Source organism: Labrus mixtus, chromosome 9, assembly GCF_963584025.1.
Source record: "Labrus mixtus chromosome 9, fLabMix1.1, whole genome shotgun sequence".
NCBI classification, from domain to species: Eukaryota; Metazoa; Chordata; class Actinopteri; order Labriformes; family Labridae; genus Labrus; species Labrus mixtus.
This window is the reverse complement of record NC_083620.1, coordinates 17082388-17101864: the sequence shown is the minus strand read 5'-3', so window position 1 is coordinate 17101864 and position 19477 is coordinate 17082388. Positions and strand designations below refer to the sequence as shown.

Sequence of the window (19477 nt, the reverse complement as noted above, 5' to 3'; positions counted from 1 at the left end):
AAGTGGCTGTAACTTAATTTGACTATCATTGAAGACTGACCTTGTTCTTTGATAACTTTATTTATTGTATCTTTTATTTATTGACAGATTATCCATAATCTTAATGAGTCCTGCAAAATATGCTACTTTGCACTTAGAGTAAATATTGCATAATAAGACCACTCGGTAAGACAACTTGCAGAAGTATCTGATAAAACAGTAAATAGCTGATGACAATAGACATTTATTTTCAGATTACTAAAAAATACATTTTTGTTTTACTTGCTTACCATCCTCTTACAGTATATCTTTATTTATATCTCACTGCTTTGCCAGTTATGGGACCGTACACACAAGCCTGTGGAAGCCTATAGATCTTCAAATTTACTAGAAAAGATATTGACTAATGTAGTTAAAAAAATGTAGGCACTTGCTAAGTGTGAAGGGACTTCCCAGTGTGGACCAAAGTATTGAAATTGGTCTGGCTACTGGAGAGTTGCCAGCTCACTTCCCCAAAACTGCAGAGGAGCCATTGAGCAAGGCACCTTACCCCCAACAGCTCAGGGGCGCCCCCTGTGTGGAGCCCCCTCACTCTGACATCTCTCCATTAAAGCATGCCTTTAATGTAGGTCCTGTATGTGTGTCTTTCAGACCGTGTGTGAGTAGCATGTCTCCCAGTAACAGAGTATGAACCCAAATTTCCCCACAGGGATTAATAAAGTATATAAAATAAAATGAAATAAAGTAAAGCAAACTTCCTTTTGGACTACAAAGAACATTTTGACATCAGCTCACAAGCCTAGCTCATCAGAAGTGTCTCAGAGGCTATAATTTAAGTTTTCAGTATCTGAGGACTTAAGGCCAAATAGCAATAAAGAGAGAACATGTTATATATTCACCTGTACATTTTCTCCTTTTTATTTCCGTAACCCTTTTTATAGCCAATCCATTAAATTTGATGACAGCCTCTGAAATAGCAGACACACATGCATTACAGCACAGTACAATGCTGTGCTATAAAAGCAGACATCAGGCCTCCCTGACTAGTACAAAACCACACATGATACACAATTACAAAACAGCTAAGCATTTGCTACTTTATTGTGTTTCTTAGTAAATGACTCCTTCTACTGTTATCAGTTGACTCAATGAAAACACTGGAACGACTGCTTCTTTGCTAATGGAGTGCCAGCCCAACAACTTTATCATATTGTATGGAAATAACGCTGAAAATTGCTTTTTTAAAATTAATTATTTTGGGTATAGCATCACAAATAATTTGTGAGCGTCAAATAAGCGAGACAAAGGCGGAATGCATGCCTCTTATGGAAACGTGTTAATATAAAGGACATAAAAGAGATTATTTTCTGGGTGAAAGATTATAAAAATTAAGAATAGAAGAGAAACATGAGGCATTATATTAACACACTCTCACAAATTGCCGGGGCGGCTAAACTATGCACAGTGTACTATAGGGTCATCAAACAGTGTAAAGTTGGGGTTGGGGGTGTTTCTGCTCTGTGCTAGGGAGATACAGTAGCATTTAGATCAACCATTAATCATTTTAGTGGAACATGACAACACAAGGAAAAGGAGCTGAGAGGATGAGAATACATTGGGGAAAACAAGGCCATTCAATTACAATAGTTCACCAGCTTTGAGTGTATATTCTGCAGTATAGGAATAGATTTTCATATTAAAATACCCAAGATGATCATTAAAAATGAAGAATAATGTAACTAAATAGATGTGTGCTGTTTCCTATTCAATGTGTTCATACAATGATAAAGTTATTTGCGGGGCTTACTGAAGCTACTTCACTCAGGAGCCTGAATTGAGGTTCACTGAAGTGAAAAACAACCTTGGGGACTCACTATGATGGACCTGGTGTGTTTATTCTACCATCAAACTGCAGAGTGAGAGGTCACAACAAGATGACAGGGGCAAAAAAAAAAGTTTTCCATATCATCATTCTGTAGAAAAATCAGCCCTCCGGAGACGTGAAAGATCATTCGATCAGTTACTGTGGAAGGACCTGAGATGTCTGCTGCCTTGCTCGGTCCTGCTGAGGCGGCACACCTGGATCAAATGGCGCAGCTGCATCAGTCATGATTGAAGCTGCTTAACACCACGGGGCACAGCTCAGTGGTGAGTTTAACCCTGCCTGTTAAGAGGGGCTTGGACGAGAGTGTGTAATGGCTTTCCTCTGAGCAGCTAAATATATCAATAAGTAGCCAGATTACAAGCCTTCATTAAGATGAGCGCTGTGTTTGTCAGACGGGGCTTTCAGACTGTGCCTCCAAGGCAAGAAACAACATTAAAAATCAGCGGTCCCCCTGTTAAATAAAGTCTAATTAATTGAAAAATGTAACTGAAATAGGCTGAACAATTTATAGTGGTTCAGTTAACATCGGCCAAAGACATGAAACAGCTCATCCATAGCAGCCCTGTACGCGTAAGTGTGTAGATTTAAAACACTATTATCAATGCAAATTGCTCAGAATGAGTTTTAAAGTAAAGCCTTTAGAACCTTTAAATGAAGAAAGTCGGTGGAAATACAGAAAGGGGAGCTGTATTCTGTTATCACTTCAAGCAGTTTATTTAAAGCAATTAGGAGGAGAATTTTCTTCTAACCATAATTTAAATCAAATTAAACAAATTGGTATTATTGTATCACACAAAGCATAAGCATAGAAACACTTGGGGTAAAATCTTTAAGGTGTTTCCTTAAGATGTCTGAGGCTAAATGAAATACATTTATGTTAAAAAAGTGCACATTTTGGCTTCTCATATTACAGGAAAAGTATCCCTTTTCTGTTGTCCATTGGCTCTTGTTGTTTGTGTTACAACCAACTAACATGACATTATCTTCTTCCTGCTTATGTCCCTATTAGAAAATGAAATTGGTTTAGAGGCCTGCAAATCCAATTACTCGCCAATACAAAGTATCCATTGTGTCACGGTGTGTGTAAAAAGGTTGGGGCAGCACCATTGATTTGGGTGGGCCAGATTGGAGGTTGCAGGAAAAAGTGAAAGTCATTTTTCACTTTTTCACAGCTTAGACAAAGACACACATCAGTGGATTCCACGTATGTGTGTCATTCCCATCTGTTCAACTGTCATCAGACTGTTTGGATAACAATCACACCAACGTGGTTTGTTTCAGTTTTGAAGACATTGAAGGCATCATCAATTTCAAATGGGAGTTTCTGCAGTACAAAGGCCTTTCACTAACTATAAATCATCCTGCAATCTGAAATACACAATCCTCTCAGGAGAGCTTTTTTTTTTTTTTGTAGTGTCAAAGCTGCTTTCAAACCTTTGAGGAAAAATGACAGTGAACGCAGAGTCAGCAGATACTTTACTTTGTCAGGCTTTTGATTAAAAAAATGAAAGATATGATAAATCCTATTTGTGCCTATGTAGATCAATGTAAATCCAAAGAGAGTGCAGCTTCCTGATAGCTGTCTAATATGATGAAAACATAAATTGAACACAACTTTCACAGAAAAAAAAACAAGGGCAAAGAATGAAAATTGACTGAAAAAGCATTGCTATCATGATTTAAATATAAATAATCACATTTGGAAGCTACTTCTCAAGGTTTAGTCATGGGCTTTTATTGTGAAGTAGCCACATCTATCTTATTTTGATTTAAGTAGAAGTTGGTCTATTTGAACAGTTTAAGCCATTTAAGTCACTAGACTGCTTATTTCACAGTGCACTGGTCAGGCAAAAACCACATACAAGTGTAATTGTGTTGAGACTTAACCCCCCCCCCCCCCCCACACACACACACACACACACACACACACACACACACACACACACACACACACACACAAACACACACAGTAGGCCTTTTCTAATACTTCAAAATCCCACCAGGACTAAAGCAGGATGTATGGATGGTTCAGTCTTCTCATGGGGCCAAAATGGTAAACATGGAGACACAGAACAAGTTAGTAGACAGCACCTGTAATGCTCAGGGTCGAACTTCAAGAAGGAAAAAAATATTCAGAATAAAATTACCAATTTAAAAAGAAAACAAGAAGAAAACTAAACTCACAGTCTGAGTCAACTGTAATTTTATGCAGCTCAACCCCCTCCTCTCCATCACATTCAGTCTCTTGTGGTTACAGGGAAAAGGCTGTGAATGTGCAGGTCAATACAGCCCTTAATCCATGCATTTCATTAGGATTTAATAAGGTGTCACTGTCCTAAATGAGTAGTGCATGAGCTGGGCAGCGTTTCCCTCAGTCTGCAGAGAATGTCTGATAATCAGTTTGCCTTGTCATAAAGCACACATGTATTTATGGCCAAAAGGGTTCAATAGATGAATGAAATTTAAATTTCAGGCATGATCTAAATGCCAGTAAAAGTGATCCACTAGGTCTGTAGTCCTCCATATTTTCTCCAGTTTATAAGACACATAACACCTTCATAAAGTCTGACAGGTTTAATCAAATGAATGCCTCAGTAAGTCATAAGAAGAGCATTCTTTTATTTTCATTTTCATCACTACGTGGCAGCAGCTTTAATTCCAGCAGAGTACACAGAAGGAGCATGCAGGAAAAAGTGATTCACAGACGAGAATTGATTTGTGTTTTGTCCTTACGGGGTACTTTACCTTAGTCTGACCCCAGCATTGAATCCCTCTAATTTTCCCTTCTAATGTTCCTATGGGATTTTATAGACGTTTGTGTCTTTATTTATTCAATGACAGCCTGATTTCAGGTTATAACCTCATAAAACCTTATGTGGCATATATGGGTTAACCTAAGGCAAAGGAATTACTTACAGATTGTCATTGTAATGTTCATGTAAATTGAAAGAAAAGCTCAAATGATTATTTGATTATGTAATGATTTGCTAGACAAATAAAACAAGGTTAAATTAAATACATGTATAAAGGTTAATTATGGATGCGAACAAGTTGTATTTGTGCATTTTCTGTATTAATGTGTTTACTAATGAGTGATGAAATGTGATAATTCATCCTCTCTTATACTGGTTATATTATTATATATATATATAATATAATATAATATATAATATTATATATATAATACTTTTTTAATCTTCTCAAATTCCTGCTTTTTACAAATAACAAAGTATGATAATTTTCCTGCTGTGTTCACATGTATTAATTAATTATTCTATTTCACAGTTCTTCTATCAGCCCTACGTCTCCAGTAGCTTCACTATGTCCCATTTCTCACACCTTTGGGCCACGTTCAGAGCTGTGGATCCAGATGAGTCCAGCAAAGTCCTGTCTGCTCCGTTCAGCAGCAGAGCCTTTACGATAGGTGTGCAGCCGTGCTGGGCAGCCAGGTGTAGCGGTGAAGCATTCCCTGAGTTTACTGCATTCACATCTGCATGATGTGATATTAAGTGGAGGACACTTGGGAAAGTGACACTGTTACATGCCGCGTGTAATGGCGACCATCCGTCACAGTCCTCTGACACATTGGGATCAGCTCTGGCTGCCAGAAGACTTGCCACTACCTTGGACTCACTCTGGTGGCAGGCCAGGTGGAGAGGGGTCCATCCATTTTCACCTCTAGCATTCACACAAGCCCCCTGACTCTCCAGCTGAACCACAGTGGCCTCATGTCCCCTCAGGGCCGCCAGGTGCATGGGAGTCCAGCTTTGCAGGGTCCTGGAGTCTGGGCTGGCCCCGTTTGACAACAGCAGCCTACATATGCCAGTGTGACCCTTCAGAGCAGCCAAGTGGAGCGGAGTGAATCCTCTGCTGTCTGCAGTGTCAATATTCACACCACTCATCAGTAACTGTCTGACTATTCTGAACTGGCCTTCATCTGCAGCTAAGTGAAGAGCAGTGGACAGAGAGCCGTCTGTAGCGTTGGGATCTGCTCCATGAGAGAGGAGGAGTTTGGCGATACTCAGATGCCTGTAGGCGGAGGCGAGGTGGAGAGGCGTCCTCCCTTGTGCCTCCCGTTCACTAACTGCTTCCTCTGACAGCCGTGAAAGCAGCAGGCGCACCACTGTTTCGTGGCCGTTCTGGCAGGCCAGGTGGAGGGGCATCCAACCAGCTTTTTCCCGGGCTTCTGCTGCAGCTCCTTTGTCCAAGAGGAGGCGAACCGTTCTGTCATCGCCACTCTGAGCAGCAAAATGGAGTGCAGTCCACTGGTCTTCATCTCCAAGGTCTGTGGCTGCGCCATGGTCCAGCAACAAAGAGGTGATGTCATGAAGCCTGGAGAGAAGATGTTTCATTCACATGACTGACAATATGACTGACTTTTTCATCCCAAAGAGGTCATCAGGCAAAAAAGCAGAGACCCTCCTGGGAGTGGCCTTAAACTCATTAGCAAAGAAGGTGGGTGGGCTAACACTAACTAAAGACATACATCAACTATTGTGTTTGTTGTGTTATGGTTGAGAAGTTATTATGTTTGACTAGTTTTTCACTATGAGATATTAAGGTATAGGTGTGCGACATTTGACTCATAAATATAGCAGAAATCAAGTTTATCCTATGTAAATATGTCTCTGAGTCATGACAGTCTACAATGAGCGAGAAGCAGGCTGTGTTGTTGTCAGAATCGTGTTTTCATCATGTTTAAAAGGACAGGACAGCCGGCTCTTCCCTTTGTGTACTAAAGCTGTTTCAGTCAAGGACTAGAGAAATGAAGAATAACAAAGCCTACTCACTGCTTATTTGGATGTCACATAAGCCTTTTTAGATCCAGTCATTCTGTGTCAATTTATATGCAATGTGTAGCTAACGACAGCTTGCTAACGACAGCTTGCTAACATAAGCCTGCTAACAAAACAAAGCATGCCACAGACAATTGCAGCTCAAGCCAAGGACAAGTTTGAACACTGCTTGCACTAATGTGTGCTTAATTATGGTGCATTCCATTTTATAACTCCTTCGAGTGGAGGGGGTTGGAGGTGTGTGGCTGGAGGAGAGCGGAGGCTTCAGAATCGCCAAACAGCAGTTTGTTTTGGTTTCATATTGGTGCTCAAGGGCGACACCTACTGGCTCAAAAAGCCTATCTGATTCGTTTATGATACTCCCTGCACAGTTATGCAATAGGCAGCAGATAGGAGCTGTTTCACTGCGACCAAATTCATGTGTTGTTTTGAAATATCATCTGAAAATACACAGCTCTGCATAACTATAGAAAATGATGGACTGGGCAGAGACCACATCTCTTACTGTGCATATTTTTGTCTCACTCGTTGATAATCACTGTGCAGTTTCCCTGCTTCACGTTAGTTCTATTTTTGCAGTTTGTTGTCTATTGAAGTGTTAAATTTGTATAACTGCTGTAAGTACCGATTACATATAAATAATCTTGGCTATGTAAATTTATGCAAAAACTACAGATATCATGCTGCATAAGTGTATAGACTCACTTCTCTCATAACCCCAACTCTGTCTAGCTTCCTGTGCTCTTGCTCCCTTTGCATCTATAACCATGAGAGTGGTATCAAGATCTCATCTAACTGGCAAATGAATGTATTCAAAATGTAGAAAGTCTTAGTGACCTTTTAAGTGTAGACATTATAAAAATAGCCACTTGTATTCAAGAGATACTTTTTTGTCACTTGTATAAAACAAGTTATGAATATTTCTTTGTACAAACCTTTTCAGAACGGCAACAATAAGAGGGGTGTAACCTCTTGCAGTAGTGCAGTTGACTTCAGCACCCAGACTCAGCACATGCTCCACACTCTCTGCGTCCCCACTGGCCACCGTATAGTGAAGGAGGTTCATATCTTCTAAAAACTGTTTGTGTACGTGCTCTCTTCTCACAGACTGTCTGAAACTACCAAAGTCCTGTTTGAAGAGCAGGGAGATAATTCTGTCATCGGAGTGCAAGTTGTCTGTGAAACAAAAGCAAAGGGTGTTATATGGGAAAAAGAACCGCAGGAATGGCTAACATAGTGTGTCAGAGGAATTAATCAAACTCAGTCTCCCCGTTTTATTGTGTAGTGCTGTGCAGAGTGTTGAAGTTGTTGGGGCTTTTTGAGAGCTCAGTCAATATCAGCTGTTAGTGTAAATTGTACACATTCATTAAAACTTCAACAAATGTATTGTTATTTTAAAGGGGGACCTGCATGCAGGATCACTTTAAAGTATTGTGAACCATCAAACCTTCAAAAATTGATTGAACATTTAAAGAAAAAAGGATACAAGCATGTGTATGGACGTTTATTCTACTCTCTGTTCTGCTGATATGTGTCTTTCCTTTTCAGTACAAAAGGAAATATTAAAAATGTGACAGCACTGTAAATAGCACTTTTTAAATGTCAGCCCTCCAGGCTTTGTACTGCAATGAACATGATTTTGCAGTCTTTTTCTTCCCATGTGTTTACCTGAGGGAAGGTCAGGCAGCTCAGGCAAAGACATCTGAAAGTGAAAAGAAAGAGAGGAAATATTACAAATGTTATTTATTAGCTGTGACATAAATCATCACAAGTGGTTAATATGCACGGGTATCAATAGCGTGGCTACTAAAGGATGTAAATGACTCAACAGTTTGACAGTTATATTATCAAATTGCATGCATGATAACAGAGACTGTTTCAAAAGATGGATGCATGGAGAGACCGGTTCAAGTGAAGCCAAAAGATTTAAAGCTCCCTCTAGTGGCTGGCTGCAGTATAGGTCTTATACCCCGCCTCCCCTATGTAAACATATCGAACACGTGAAATACTTTCAAATTAAAATATACCTCAAATCAATTTTCCTAAAGCCCAGATGATGTTGTTATTGTAATTTATTGTTACGTTGATTTTTGGCCCAAGTGTTCATTTTCTGAGACCTTCAGTTTGACTTAGAAAATATGAATTATGTCACCATGAAGCACAAAATGGCAGCGCCCATAATTGAGGTATTTTGGCTTCATTTTTGTACAACGGAGAGACTTGGAGACTCTTCATCCGTGTTTATACACAGTCAATGAATATCACCTGCCTACACAACAAAGAATATGGAAATTACCTTTCTTCTTTCAACTAGCAATAAGAATGACAATTAATTTGATAAATACCCACTATGGATGCCTACATGAAAATATCCTGCGATATCCTGTTGGTACCCTGATTTTTCATCTAAACCAAAATGATTCCCTACAGCCTGAACTGAACTTGAAGTGCTAATAAGCAAAAGTTTGCAAGCTAGCATGTAAAAACATAATGGTTAACATAATAAATGTAAAACCTGCCAAACATCAGCTTGTTAGCATTGTAATAGCATGTTAATGTTAGTAATTGTGTTAAAGCTGCTATAATGTCAATGTTTTATTACTGTATTCATCAAATGACAATGCCGCCTTTAAAGCGCCACATCATCAAGTTCAACACTATCTGTGAACATAAATAAGCATTTCACTATCATTGAAAACTGCTACTCTAGCTGTTTTCACATATGCACTCCTGGAAATTTCTAGAGAATTCCAGGAGGACTGTTCCTGAAAACCTCCTGATCTGGTCGTTTACACATGCAGTGGGAGGATATCCCTGTTGGACTGGAGGGGAGGCAGGAGGTCTCCTGAGGCAAGGCATGATGTAAGAAGACCAACGCAGAAGTAAAACATTTTTGTGTAAATAAAGACTTCTGAGCTGTTGGAAGGTAAAAAAAAAAAAAACATATGAAGAGATTCAAATTGTGATAAGATTCATTAGGTGGCCTGAAAAACATCTTTAAAAATGATTGATTCAGCTTAATGCCTTTATTTGTAAATGGGCGAATGCATTATAGTTAGTTTACACTATAAACATAAAGAGTCATTTTTATGTAAGTTAATGTTTTTCTGCTACCCCCAAGTTGTAAAAAAAAACAAAAAAAAAACAGTTACTACACATTTAAAGCTGTACCAAATTACCATTTCACAAAGCTGCTAGCGGGAAATGAATTGTTTTTGTAGTGTAAACTAGAGCAGCACATTATCCCACAATCCTATCTCCCGTTATTATGCACTGAAGTGGAAACTTTTCTTTGGCTTCAAAGGAAAGAACATGGTGTAATAAAAATGGAAATAATACAAATCAAAAGGACTTAGAGAGGGCAGTTCAAACATCCAGAAACACTGTGCGTTCATGGGAAAACTGCCTCTGCCATGCTTTAGAAAACACTGGATAACAATATATATTAATATGTTTTATAATAACAAACTGTTCAGATGTAAGCTCTCGCATGGTAGCTAAAATCCTTTCTCATACAGGTATCATTAAAACAGCAGCATTCACAAAAATCAATTGAAAAGTTCAATTAATTTCAACAATGGACTCAGTGAAACAAAGGGTTTTACAGGCTTTGTGTTATGAATGATGCTTTCCCCCTAACTTATAACACAAAAAACCTGAGCTGTTCATTAAACCCAAGGAGGAGATATAAACATCCAAGCATAAAATGAAGCAGTACTCACTTCATGTTTTGGTGAAAGCAGCAATGGATAATCTAATTTCAGTCTGCCGTCACTGTTTGACATCGTGATTGGTCCTGGGATCTTCAGGACTTCACTCAGAACCTCTGTTTTCCTCACAGTGTCTGCAAACAAAGCAGCAGTCAGGGAACAAACTGTTCTGAATGTACCTTATCAAACAAATGTTTTCTTCCACTCACTGCTGCAAAACCCATAATACTGTGATAGCTGTAGCGCTACAGAAAATGAATGGTCATGCATAAATCAAGGGCCGATTTTCTTCCAGTAAATTGCAAACACGGTTTTTGATTGCGAGCATCAAAAATCGAGTTGCTGTTGTTTATGAATAAACATGACACTCAATTGTTTTCATTTAGATGACCTCTCGGGGGATAAGTGCCTGTCTCAATAAGGGTGACCCTCTTGTGTTAAGATAATACAAATCTTGTGTTCTTTTTTTAACATGGTGCAATTCATAGACCTCTGATGTCGCAAACTTCTGTTTTTTTAGATTTTATATAGAATGTAGATTAATTGAGAGACAAGTACCAAATGGATGTCAAGGCAGCACATTAAAATGATACTGTAATACTACATAATTAGATGGGTCACTTTTCCATCCATTAGTGTGTGAGAGTCTTAATATCGAACATCATAAATGCTTTTTGTTTGAAACACCTTTTTCCTTAAGTGCTTCAAACCCGATCAGTTTGATTAAATCATAACATGGCTTTGTTACACTGCATTGTTTTTTTAATGAGATGGGATGGAGGGATTAAGGTAATTAACCACAACACAAGATGCAAGGTTTCTTTGTTCCTGTGACAGTTCAAGTAGATTTGGGTCCATGAGCATACCTGAGAACTGCGGCCTCTTCTTGTGGTCATGGTCCCAGCACCGCCTCATGATGTGGATCATCTCATCACACTCAGGGGGCCTCTGTTCAGGTAGCAGCTCCACAGCGGGTCTCTTACCATCTGACACCTGTAGGAGCACAGTGGTCACACTGCACCCTGGGTCAAGAAAACAGATGTCAGACACCAGGTTCCATATAGATGGACTCATGCAGTAGACACCAGACGATTAGAGCAGGCTCCCCTTTTCTTTAATGCAGTTTTTGAATATTTTGTCAAAGGGCCACTATGCTGAAATATGTTGAGCATTCCCTTTCAAACAGCATTCTTCAACACACCGTGTTCCTCAATGAGTTATGTTTCAGGAATAGTTTGGGTTTCCGACAGGGGGGGAAAGGGTTAATAAGGATGCTTTTGAAATAAAATAATTCCTACCAGTATATGGTTTCTGCTGAGTCAGAATCTCCCAAATCACAATTCCAAAGCTGTGGATTAAAGTGGACAGAGGCAATTCAGTCTTCATTTTGTACTATGGCATATCCTACATTAAGGGAAATGTGTTGCAACCTAAATTTATTCAAACATCGTGACAGAAATCAAATCATAGTTGTTGTTTTTTGAAAGTGTTGAATATAAAAAATGAAGAGAGAGAGTATCAGCTATGGGTGTTATAGAGTATGCTACAGGGATACATGATTGTTGAAGTATATAAGGTAGAGAGCAAGGTTGCACTGTGTGAACTGTGGATATAACACTGAACCAGAAAGAAATAGCAGTGAGTGGTAATGGTGTAATTTCAGAAATGCCCTTGGTAAGTCACCTGTAAATATCAAATGCAGTTCCTGGAGGTTCAGGGCTCTGAGTGAAGGTCTCTGGAGGAATGTAACTTATATTTCCTCTCGCTGTCAGATTCTCCAAAAACAACTTCTTGCTCATGCCTTCTTCCCAGTGGATTAAACCAAAATCTGAAATCTTGATAGAAAAAAAGGAATTCCAGAGTTGTACAAGCTTTGCATGTTTTACTCTCCAGAGCACAGAAATGCCAAAAGACTTCATAAGTATGTACGATCTCCCTCTGAGTTTCACTGACCTTGACATGCAGATGATCGTCCAGGAGGATGTTGGACGTCTTGAGGTTTAGGTGGAGGAGTGGAGGTTTCATGCTGTGGAGGAAATTCATGCCCATGGAGGTCTCATGAATCATCTGGAACTTCTTTGGCCACATCAAGGTGTGACTGGCCAGGAGATTGTTCAGCGATCCATTACTCATGTAATCCATCACTAAGGCTGTTGCTTCGTTGCACAGTCCGTAGATGGGCATGATGTACTTGAATTTTGCTTTGGCAATGTTGGACGCCTCCTCTGTTATTCTCCTGTGATGAAAAGAATAATGGTCAGTGAGTCTGTGTGGGCATTAAGAATATATTTTAAAACCTTGCCCACAGGAAATAGATATTCAAACATTATAGAATTCCAACAACAAATATCATATATTTTAAATCCTACCTGTAAAAGTTGTTTGCACACAACGTTGTGTCAAAGCTTTTCAGGGCACAGTGAAGCCGCCAGAGTTTGAGTTTGACCATATACACCTGACCAAATCTGTTTTCTGCCACTTTAATCCAGTCTGCCTCAAAGTCGTCCTTCTCAAAGTTCCTGAACTTCCCGGGGGATCCATCAAGGCAATCCATGAGTCTGACACAAGCCCCCACAACACACTGAATGATTAATCCGGCACATAAAGAGGGTTTATCCTCCAGATCAGCATCGATCAGTGGCACAACAGGAGCTTGTGTCTCATGCAGGGAGAGAGAAAGTAGAACATGGTGACACATTCAAATCAGTTGCGGCTGACTGTTTAAAAGGCCTGTTCAGTCACATTCATACTTGGTTACACAGTAGATCTGTGGGAGGAGCTAAGACGCAGAACTGGTTTGCACTGCAATGCAGTAAAGCCTGTTTTTATACTGCTGACTAAGCTTTCAGTCTTTCAGACTTGCTGTTGAACTTCTTATCTCACGATACTGAGACTGACCTACATCCATCTGAAGGCGATCTAAGTAATCCTTAGAGTCCAGCACCAATAGAGAATCAGTTATGTAGGTTTGTATAAAAGAAAGGGCCACTGAAATATGGGTAACTATATACAGTAAGAGGACTGCCTAATGAACCATTCACTTCTATCAAACTACTTTAACAAGGCACTTAACCTCCAGCAGCTCCTACATGATGGCTCAGTAGCCTGCAGTTTTACAATATGGCTGTTCTCATTGCATCTGGGTGTGAATCGAGTTTATGAAACAGTGATTGTGTGCGTAAGTGCACACAGTGTGTCTGTGTGTTGTTCAAACCAAGCCCTCCCACACAGATTGTACATAACATAGATTGTTATTTTCACACAAGAAGACAAATGAAATACCTGTAATGAAAATGTATAAGGAATGTTTTCCTTTCTGCTACGATAGTTACTACTCTGTTTTGAATACAACAGCAAAGATTCACCGATACCAACACTTGTATATCTGTAAAGTTGTACTTACTGTAGCTGGATGTGTCACTCAATACAATTTCTTAGCAGCAGACATGTAGCTTCCCGGGGTCTTATCGTGCTAAGGACAAAAACATGAATACAATTCATGATAAAAGTTGATGTCCTATTTAATTAAAAAGCCGCCTTGACTTCAAACTCAATAGACGAATAGATTGATAGCACTCTTGGTTTTGAATATAAACTACAGCGAACAGAAGGAAAGCTTAGCTCAGCAAGATATCTGGAAACATGTGGAAGAGTCTGGATCAGTCCAAAGGTAACAGAAACCCAGTTTTTATGCCAAACTATATGATGACCAACAGCTGTATGTGTAGTTATTTTATAACACGAGTCCTTAAAATTGGTATTGACTCTTTAAGTATACCTTCTACTCTTAATAAAGTCAACAGAATGTGAATGTATTCATTTAGTGTTGATTGTGAAACAGTTTTTAGTAGGTGGATCTTTTCAGCAGTTTTATTTCTGAGAACAATTTACTATCTGGTTTGTGGACTGATTCATATTCCAGCTGGTTTCTCTGTGATTGTTGGTGGTATCAAAGTTATTCAGAGGAAAGTCATCTCAATAAAGATTTCCAAGGCAATAAGCAAACACATTATATAATCTATTTCATATTTTTCTGTTATCATTCAGGTTCCATTCAAGGACAATATAAGCTTTTGTCTTTTAGTGTCAGTGTACCATAACAATATTGATTTTATATTGTACTTTGATACTTCAATGATTTATTGTGTAAAATAAAATTAAAAATGCCAATGTAGAATGTACACAAAACTGAGCTTAATCTCTGTCATCTTAATCACTTTCAGCCACAGTGGCAGGTTGTCTCTGATCCCTTTAAGACAGGAGGACACGGAGTAAACAAAGTGAGATTAAAACTTTTTGATTTGTTTTGGGAGGATTCTTGTTTTCTATAGACAACAAGAAGGGTGGTAATTCATTTTAATTAAACTCTATGTTTGTGTGTTTGCTAGGTTTGATATCAGATAAAATCATATACTTCTTGTAATACATGTATCTCTCTGTAAATAGGTCCAACGCTGTGAGCTAACTCAAAATGTCTTCACCAGTAGTCCAGGCACAGCGATCTACAAACTGCAACATTTTCAGTTCCCAATGCGTGAAGACATTTACTCCTTTCTACCCTGACTTCCTGTTAGACCTTGTGGTTGTGGATTGCATCTCTCCGTATCATTAAAGCAGGGTGTTCTTTGTGAGAACAAATTTTAACTCCCTGGTTTTTGAGATATAATTTGGGTAAACAGAGGCTCATCAAAAAGACGGGGAACAAAGCAAAGACGTCCTCTACCACCTTCCTTTTGTTCCCACCTGCTGTTCTGTTTTATGGGCTCGTCAGTTATATTTTACAAGCTCTCAACCCCTTTACTGCATAATTTATCGAGGGACACACAGAAGGTGTTTTGCTTCTGTGTGAAAGAATAAGCTAAAAATACAAAAACACATCTGTATAAATGGTTCCTGTGGTCGGCCACTCAAAGCTTTGCTAGTTGATACGCATATGTCGGCCAATCTCTCTCGGGTTGCCTCCTTCCATACAGATAGCACATTTAGATTAAATCTGGTTTCTGCTGCATGCATGATGCAAATCTTAACCACAAGCTCACAATTGTGGGCTAACATCACCGAGCAGCTCTGATCATGTCTGTCTTCCTCTAGCTGTCATTAACTGTACATTAAATGTTAAATGGGGTTCATTAGGATTTCTGTCTATAATGTATGCCTCCTGAGAAGCGGCTATATTATTCTTCATATCTTCTCTCCTTCTTCTTCTTCTTCTTTGCTCTGAGGTGCGTCTTTGTTCAGGCTTTCCTTTCAAAGAGTCAATTTTTTATTTATAATTCCCCTTTAATAGGATTCCTTCCTCTCTGCTTCTTTCAAATCTGCTGGCTCACCCTGCAGGGATGTGGCAGGGAGACGCTGCACCTCTTTGGGATTTGAATTAAAACGCACCCCAAAGAGGCGCGGTGCCAGAGGTGCATGTTTCTGTGTTGTCATCACCAGGCCACAGCCACTCTAAATTGAAGGTTCTACAAACACATTGTTACATTAAAGGATTACTTATTAAATATCGAGCAGCACACTAATAAATGTGTTTGGATGAAAGATTAAAAAAAATACATGAGCAGAATAATCAACAATGAATCAGTGAAAGATTTCAGTGTCAGTGTTTTTTTTTAATGATTTTCTGCCCATGTGTTGCATTAAAACCTGCTATGTTGAATAACATTGAATCTGCTAATTCGCAGAACTCCTCAAAACACATCATTCTCCCAAGTACTCTAACCCTTTAGCTGCCTCCCTCTGTGTATATGCTGGGGTGCTAATAGATGAATTTAACGTTCTCTGACAGCCAAAGCTTGATGCTTCACTAACTCAAACTGTTATTTAGGACAGACCCGTGGATTGATGTTCTAATGGAAACAGGTGCTCGTGATCAGATTCCTGATAGGCTACCTGAGGGGAGAATTCTGTCTTCATCGATGGGGACCAACATCTTGCAGCTCAGCCGGTGACATTAGCAGGCTCCTACATGCTGTGTAAGCCGACTGGTTGGAGCCACAGGATTTTTCACTGCCCCAATGAGAGAGTGTGGGGTGTGAGGTTATATGCTTTGGTAAATGTTTTGGTATGTAAACTGCGTTCGAGACTACTTTAATTGGTTCCTGTGTTTCTCTCAAGAGCATTTCAAATATTTTCATCAAATCCTAATCTTATGCAGATATTTTCCCACTTGTACTCACACAGAATTATAAACACGGAAGGTGAGAGAGGAGTAACGGTGTGAATTATGATCACAGCAGCAGTGTCTGGATTTAACTTAAGAGACGAAAACATTATTATATATATTCCTCTTTTTCAAACTCTTCAATACTGTTACATTTCCCCTGGATACATTCGTACATTTTCAGGGTAATCTTTGCTGGATGTATAGACTTATTTTGATTTCCCCTGGATACTGTATAAAGTTTAGGCTTTGAAGACTTTGTGGACATGCACTCTGAAGTCAAGAGTGATTAAAATCCCCAGTCCTTCTTTTTGATTTTCCTGGATAGTTGGGGGTTTTTTTTATAAACTTTGTTGAATATGTTGACTGAGATTTGAAGAAGATCAATTTCAGTAGCCATGAGGTCTTTTAATTCTTTAGAACCTAGTTTCTGTTGAATATCTGTTACTAGTAGCAACCCTTTTACATTAAACAATGTAATAATGTAACTTACCCCCAAAATTCCCTTCTTGTTTTCCATGTACTTACACTTTCTAAAAAATGTCTGCTATTAGACTTTGATACTTTGAACCATCAGGACGAAAGAGTTAAAGATTGTGATCTCACACTAACACATTTAGTGATGAAGCTAGCAGTCATAGAGAAGTTACAGTGCACATACAATACTAACTAAAATATGGGCAACAAAGCAATTCATCTAACACTCTTCCCTAAAAGGAATACACAGTGATTCACTAATTTTTTTAACGAATAATGTGACCAAAAAGATTGTGTAACTATTTAAGGAACAAATGAAATACCATACTTTATAAGCTACTGCTCGCTTCTCGCTAGCTACTGCTCGCTTCTCAAAGTGTGATAAAGGACTCAAATAAGTCACTGACATAGTTGGATACATCTCTCAGATCTGATGTCAAAATGATCAGCCATCCAACAAGCACTTCTGAGAAACTATACTGGTGCATTTAGTTTGGATTTTTTATGAACTCGTTTTTACCATACAATTTTGTTCATGGAGACTCTCTCATGTTAATGTAATCAAATGTTCTTACTTTAAATCACTATCACTTAACATGTTCTCCAAGGCTGCCTTCAAGCCTCATTGGAAGTGGGTTAAGATCCCAATTAAAGAGTACTAAATTGCGTGTTCATTCCAAAAAATTATACGTTTGGTTAGTGTGCGATTTGCGGGTGAAATTTGCGTGAATGACACCAGGTGCAAACCTTGTGGGGGCGGTACTATTTAAGTCAGGTTTTTGCTTGTTCTACTGGTTTACGTCATGGAGAGTTTGGACGGAAAGCAGGATGACTGTGAGCGCAAAATAGGTATCAGTGGAAAAGGGAAAATAAATGTACAGTATTAGCAGATAAAACTGAACATTACAAAAAGAAAATGTGGCTTATAAGAAGACCTCGGCATTAATCAGGGCCTCTCTTATCTTCCCTCCATCTTTTGAAGATGAATTGTCATACATTGCACAGGAGGTGCGAGCTGTGGCGCTCAGGTGCGACACTCTGCACAAGACAGGTGACCAGTGCTGTGTCTGATCGAACATAAACGCTCTGGCAAGAGGTATCGAGGATTGGGGTACAAGCAGTGGTGAGGTCCTCCCATCCAAGCTTAGCAGCAGCAGGCTGTAGAGGGAGGAGACGTGCGCACTATGGAGAGGAGCGCACCAGAGGGCACAAGCTGAGGGAGAGACGCGCAGCCCGAGAAAAAGGAAATCCCCAGTTTAAGATATAATGTTGGCGAAATGAGGGAAATAGGAAGAAATAAATGTAAATGTTGAAATTCTTTAGAATGCAGAGGCTGTGAGTGTTCAGTTTTGTTGGCTATAAATATGCAACAATAAAGTTTAATCATGGTGTTTCCTGCTGTCATTCCAAACATATTAACATGTGTGGGGCATACGCGATCTGTATGCCTTCTTTGATTGTGCCTATGTCTCCTCCTAACTTCAATAACAGCAGCCTGTTGTGCGTAGCACTGGTATCCTGGGTGAGCACGTTCTTTTCAAAGGTGTTAAATACAGACACTGTCATAATCACCGCAATATTTGCCAGGCTTGGTCAATCGCAACGCGTGTACTAACTTCAGTTCTTTGTATTTTCTCCTCCCAGTATTTTGCACGCTAGGGCAGAAACGCCCCATACAAGGCAAACATACTAAATGGACAATGCGCGTTGTTTTCCTCATTTGAAAGACGCAATCCTCACTGCGCACCGTTAGTAGATCAGATAGCACATTTTTTGCTGGTGGTATCAAGTTTGCACACGTAAACCTTTAGTAAATCAGGCCCGTAGAGCGTTAAAGAAGTCAGTGGTTAAAGTGTTCAAAGTAAATTGTGATGTTTTACCGATGACTTGCTCATTGTGATGATTAAAGATTCAGGTCAGAGATTCGGAGCGTGAATTGCAATCTGAGTCAATAATGATCAAGAAATCCTCCTGCGAGGTCGATCAATCATTTTCTTTCGCAGTAGAGGAACTGTGTTCATGTATTTATTCAAACTGGAAAAAGCAGATGACGATAAACATTTTGGATTATTTGCCCTTTCATATGCATTATGAAGTCTTCTTGATCATACCACAGACGGTTCTTGTGTTTTCTTTTCTGCAATTTATATTAGGTTGAATTTTCCTAACCCAATGAAAGACATTTTACCCAAGCAGTCTATCACAGGGGCTCAATAGAACTGTCAGGCCACGAATGCATACATTATAGTAAAGCGGTATTAAAAAACCTTCAATCTGAAAGCGGGATAGAAGTAGTATTGATTTGTTGCCACTGAGGGAAAATAAAGGGACCAGAGCAGCTTTTCTATTTGGGGAAGGTGTTTATTATCTGTGAATGATAATAGACTGCTCATGGTTAAGTGTGAAATTTGACTGCAACAGCTGTGTCACCTAAGAGTGGAGGTGTGAATTGGATTGCTCCTCATCATCT

The 19477-nt window shown here is 39.3% G+C and overlaps 1 protein-coding gene across 1 annotated transcript; it reads right to left on the bottom strand.

The window, feature by feature from the left end:
• Positions 1-3327: 3327 nt before the first annotated feature.
• On the bottom strand, positions 3328-13075 carry ankk1 (ankyrin repeat and kinase domain containing 1). Its single transcript, XM_061046592.1, has 10 exons — positions 12740-13075; positions 12324-12606; positions 12054-12205; positions 11669-11718; positions 11237-11392; positions 10383-10504; positions 8329-8362; positions 7596-7836; positions 3791-6196; positions 3328-3745 (listed from the first exon to the last, which is right to left on the bottom strand). Exons 1-9 carry the CDS (start codon positions 13066-13068, stop codon positions 5164-5166), a joined length of 2400 nt encoding a protein of 799 aa, XP_060902575.1. The 5' UTR covers positions 13069-13075; the 3' UTR covers positions 3328-3745; positions 3791-5163.
• Positions 13076-19477: the final 6402 nt, after the last annotated feature.